The sequence below is a fragment of the Centroberyx gerrardi genome, chromosome 1, assembly GCF_048128805.1.
Source record: "Centroberyx gerrardi isolate f3 chromosome 1, fCenGer3.hap1.cur.20231027, whole genome shotgun sequence".
Classification (NCBI taxonomy): Eukaryota; Metazoa; Chordata; class Actinopteri; order Beryciformes; family Berycidae; genus Centroberyx; species Centroberyx gerrardi.
In genome coordinates, this window is record NC_135997.1 from 35,810,290 (window position 1) to 35,815,527 (window position 5,238).

General features: G+C 39.3%; 1 protein-coding gene across 2 annotated transcripts in view; it reads right to left on the reverse strand.

The window, feature by feature from the left end:
• Positions 1-3,428, reverse strand: part of LOC139922059 (tryptophan 5-hydroxylase 1-like) — an 8,062-nt gene extending 4,634 nt beyond the window's left edge. For both annotated transcript variants that reach the window (XM_071912502.2, XM_071912501.2), the window contains exons 1-5: positions 3,179-3,428; positions 954-1,109; positions 599-782; positions 220-320; positions 1-10 (exon numbers count right to left, since the gene is read on the reverse strand). The exon at positions 1-10 is cut by the window's left edge and continues 58 nt beyond it. In XM_071912502.2, the coding sequence (XP_071768603.1) occupies positions 1-10; positions 220-320; positions 599-782; positions 954-1,109; positions 3,179-3,274 (547 nt within the window). In that variant the 5' untranslated portion in view covers positions 3,275-3,428. The remainder of the gene's footprint in view (positions 11-219; positions 321-598; positions 783-953; positions 1,110-3,178) is intronic.
• Positions 3,429-5,238: the final 1,810 nt, after the last annotated feature.

Consider the following 5,238-nt stretch of genomic DNA (forward strand, 5'->3'; position numbering starts at 1 on the left):
CTTTGAATCCCTGCAAAAAACAATACACTCACAATCTCTCTTTTTACATTTCCTAAATTTCCACATTACATTCCATGACAGAAGGAGAACTTGTACTTATGAAGTGGAAGAACAGTTTTAGTTGCCTTTTCTCACATCTCAGACAGGATAATATTTTTGCAAACCACAACTACTACAACAGCATCAGGCAAAGTTAAGCTGTAAATGTGTCCTACATACCGGATGGTCTGCATCTAATTCAGAGCCATACATTAAAACCCGGTTGGCACACAGATCCAGATCAGAAATCTTCTTAGGGAACCAGGGAATGTCAGCCATATCTGAAATAGTATTCATGTTGATTATTATGAATGTGCCTGTTTCTTGCTAGATTTGACTGCTGCTTATGCATGTAATCTTAACATCATTTTTATTAGGTATGCTTGTCCTGTATAAATTACATTTTCATAAAATAAAATACTATTAATGTTGGTGTTTGTTGACAGGCTGACACTATGGTAATTACAATGCTATCATTAAGTATGCCTGGAGAAATTGATATTTTCATGAAATTATGATCAGTTTCATCATGTCTCTTTTAAAGTAAAGTATGGCCTACCATCATCAGGTAGAGTAGAGTTGTCAGGTGGATTCATCTCAACGACATTAGTGTGCTTCCTTAGCAGCTGAGTCAGCTCCTTGAGCTGCTCATGGTCGCTGTCACAATCCACAAAGATCTCAAAGTCTGAATTCCTTCGCTTGGATTTGCGGGACTCAATATGAACAAGGTTGACATGTTTGTCCTGCATGAACATAGCACATGTGATGAATAAAATTAAGAAAAAGGTTCAAAATGCAGTTAAACCTACTAACATATAGTGAAGGTCATTTGAACTAAAGCTATTCACCAATTTGACTATTAATTAAATGATGATGAAGCATCCTAACCCAGATTCCCACACCCCCGCACTCACTTGGAAAAGTTTGAGTGCCTTGACGAGACCACCAACTTCATTCTTCAGTGAGAATACGATGGCTGCACGGCCTTTCCCAGAGCTGGTAGGCCTACCAGTGGAGAAGCTCTTGTTGTCCTTGTTCTCATCAATTTTACTGAATGTCACCTTGTTCATCTGGGGTAAAAAATACAATTATGCACAAAATGTGCATCAGTTTCTTATGGGCAGAAATGAGACAGCAAACAGACATGCTCCCATATCTGATGGCCTATTGACCTATAGATCCACAGAGCAGCAAGGTAAAGATGACTGACAGAAACCAAGAGGATTTTCATGGGATGAGAGTACATTTTCTGTTTCACAACAGTTGTGTGTAAAAACCCAAATTTATGGCTTTAAAACAGAAAATCCAGATTAACTAAAATTACGTTGTAGAGGCAATCTGCTAATTTTTTTGTGCCTCAGTTGCTTGAGCTAAGTTTTTGTCTTATCCACTATGAAATTTATGCAAATCAGGTTGTGGCCCAAACAAGCCCTTGAAAAGAGCACTGCACACACAAATGGCCCTCTCATCACCAACTGCAAGCACGAACAGCTTCAGCTATAAGACTAATTCACCAAGGCTGGGACCCTTGTGCCCTAAATCCCATTTAGAATCGGAGCATCTGATTTGAGATTCGAGGAAGGAAATCTCTCCCTTGTCTTGCTGGTGATGATGCTGCGTCTTGGAGCAATGCTGGCAGCCTGAATGGACAAACTCTTTGTGTAGTCTTAACACTACAATAATTTGGGGGAGTTGGTGTTGCAAAGCATAAGTGAAATGTGCGCAATCTTGGTTTTCACGGCCTCACCCACAAATAGCTATTATGTGTGCAAAAGAATGGTATTTACATATAATTTACATATGCATGACCATGACAGTCGCAAAGAGGCTTTATTTTTTGACCAGCATTGTTAGGCAGCTTTCCACTCATTGCACACATGAGTGAAAAGCCATTTTGATTTGGTCATTTCGGTCATATAGCACGCATTCCTCCCTGCGTAAACCTTTACTGAATCTGGGTTCGTTTTTTGTGGTTCCAGATGTCTCAGAAGTCTCACGGCGTCTGAATTCTTGGTATTTTTGGTCCTGTGATTATTTGTTTGAACAAATGGACCTTGAGATTTCAGGGCCGAACAGCAACGTTCCACTGCTGTAGTCAGAGCAGAACCTGTGACGTGAATTCAGATAAAAGGTTTATGGTGTAGTCCAGTGTTGGGAACATCCTAAAAAGGCTACTTGGGCCGTGTCTAAAATTACCATTATAGGATTGGTTGTGTATTGATTGAGTCAGGTAATGTTTGTGTCATTGCTCATTCAGACAGGGGGCAGCTTTAATGATAGTCCACTCCTAATCCTCATGGCTAGCAGGGGATTAAGCACGAGTCTAACCAGCAATAACCAGGTAGACATGTGTCCTCACAACACCTTGGCTGATGGAAACAAGAGCTATAAACTCAACTCAGCTCAACTCAATAAACTTGCCACCAAGTAAGATCATTTATTAAATAAATTCTATGGCAATTATCAAGGTAATTTGCTGCTGATGTACTTCTGTTTTTGAGCCATTGGTGAACTAATCGTATTTTATTATAATAAATTCTTGAGGAATAGCTAAAAGCTCACATTAGGTAAATAAAAACATGTCACTTTTTAATTTTATATTTCAGTGGACTATATCTTCATTGGCTTTGACCTTGCATTACTTGACACATCCAGATTTAGTTGGCTGAGCCCCTGAGTCACACCAGGAGGAACTCATTGTCAGTTAGGTTAATGGAATGAATAGGCCTACAATTATAGAAGTATACTGCATATTAAAGTTGCATTCAAATAAATCAACACAGAAAAACTGTCAGTGTTAATTAAACTGTGACATAGTGATAGGATTTTCACACACTGTATCTGTGTTAATTTAACATTTTAGACTGTCAATTCACATTAGTCAATTCACAGTAATTGCCACTGAAAAGTTACACTTATTAACACTGGAAAATGTGTTGTTAATAAATAAATCTTTGTTCATACCAGCCATATAATAGAAACGTATGCTAAGGCTAATATAAACCAAAAAATATTAAGACTGTTTTTTCTAACATTGATATGTTTTTAGTTGAGGTCCTTTAAGAAAGCACAAAATAAAAGAAACAGAACTGCAAAATTATACTGTTTTCCACTCGCACAAATCATCAGTCCTACTCACTTCGTTGTTGAGCTGCTTCTCCTCATAAACAGTGTTCATGGAGTCGAAAGACCTTCCTCTGCGTGGCCCCTGCCCGTCAGACTTGTTAGAGTACATGGCTGTCTCTGGATATTCAGCAGAAATGTGATCTATAACTAAATAAAAATGTTATTTATTTATTCTACACCAGCTAGAGCCAAGCTAGTACCTATACAACAGTGAATGCTCTGATTTGAAGGCAGCCTCTCTCAGCAGTAGTAGGATATTAGTCTGATCAGCTATGAGTTGCGAGCTATATTGCCAGACAGAGCAAAATGCTGTGGTATTTATCAAGCCAAGGTGGGAGGGGAGGGAGAATGGAGAAAGGGAGGGAGCAGCCATGTCTTCAGGCAGGGTGGAGATTAGAATAGGGTCACGATTAAGATCAGGTCTGAGATGTCACATGGCCTGGCATGCACACAACATGAGGTCACAACAATAACTGCTTCATGAGTAGCCCTTCAGTATTCACTTATTTGGCCTAATATTTTTTGCAGAAGCTGAATAATCTTTTGATATGTGATAAGGTATACTAGCCGATTAGCTCGCTGTTAGAAACATGGGCACATCCTCCTGCTCATTGTCCATGTAATGGAATACTGTGAAAAGGAGATTAAAGGAACAGTTTTCAAAAACGACTTATTTTATCATCATAACCCTTTAAAGTAATAATTGGCAACATTTTCATGTAAATAAATGTCTGTTTGCTACTCTCTATCAATGATTGATAGAACACAATTGTGATTCAACCTATATCCAGTTTATGAAATGTACCACCCGGTGGCTGGTAGGCTTTCCTGGGAAAAATCCTCTGGCACACAGGAAGTGACGCATTTTACATTCCCGAACTACCTACTTATGAGCAGCGATAGCCACCATGGCTCAACAGACAAATAAAAGAGCACCACATATAGAAACTCAAACTTAATCAACATCTATCATCAACATACATATGTGATGAAAGAAATGTAAGGAAAAGGATCAAAATATGGCTAAACTTACTAACGTACAGTTAGTACAGTTACTATTTACCCATTTGATTTAAAGCTACAATATAGGCAAGAAGTATATTGTTTGTCCTGCCCCTGCCTGAATGTCACCTTGTTCATCTGGGCTTTATTTGCTGGTAGACATCTATCAAGGACAGAAAACAATCCCTCCCTTGGTAATCAACACTATTGTGTGAGTGTTGAGAAGTACATGGAGAGAAACATACACAACAGGCTGGAGATCAAACAGATGTGACAGTAGCACTTGTCTCATGCAGTGATACTTTGAATTAAAGCCAGTCTAGCCACAAATCTAGCCACTGCATTGTTATTATTCTACATGGCGTATTGTGTAGAGCTGGGGGCAGCCAGAGAGAGGCCAACTCCAGACGTTGTGACGAGGCCTGCTGGGCTTGAATTGGGGTTTTTGGGGTTTTTGCTCTGCCAGGGGCTTAATAATCCCAAAGGATCATAAATGTACTAATGAGTGCATGGTCCTGTAATGATGTGGCTGTTATGAGCAACCGTTATGTTTACAAGCTCTCACCGTCAGTAATTACATTAAAGGTGAAAATAATGAGGTTTTCCCTCTTGGAAAACAATACTAATCAGTGAATCAGACATTCTCATGGAACCTCCAAGGGGTTTATGGCTGCTTTTATCCACCTTCGTCATATACTCGTCAGATACTCTACATGACAGCAGGGCTTAAACAGGACTGCTCTGGTTTTGTGCATCTTCCAAGGAACATTCATTATATATGATCATAGTCATCAGACGTGTATGTACGGATTACTACATTTTTAATATGATTCACAACATTCAAGGAAGAAAGAGAAAGCAAAACAGAGAGATGTGCCTACTTAAAAATATATCTAGCACAGAGTGTCAGGACTCCAGTGGTGCAATTGACTGGGAATGAGGATATGGGTTGGTTTGATCCCAGATGGCGGATATGACTCTCTGGTAAGGTTTGTGGTGAGGAAACACTGTATTGAAGTCCATTAGAGACACAGCTAGGTGTTTGTATCATTATCAGAGCTGTAAATCTAG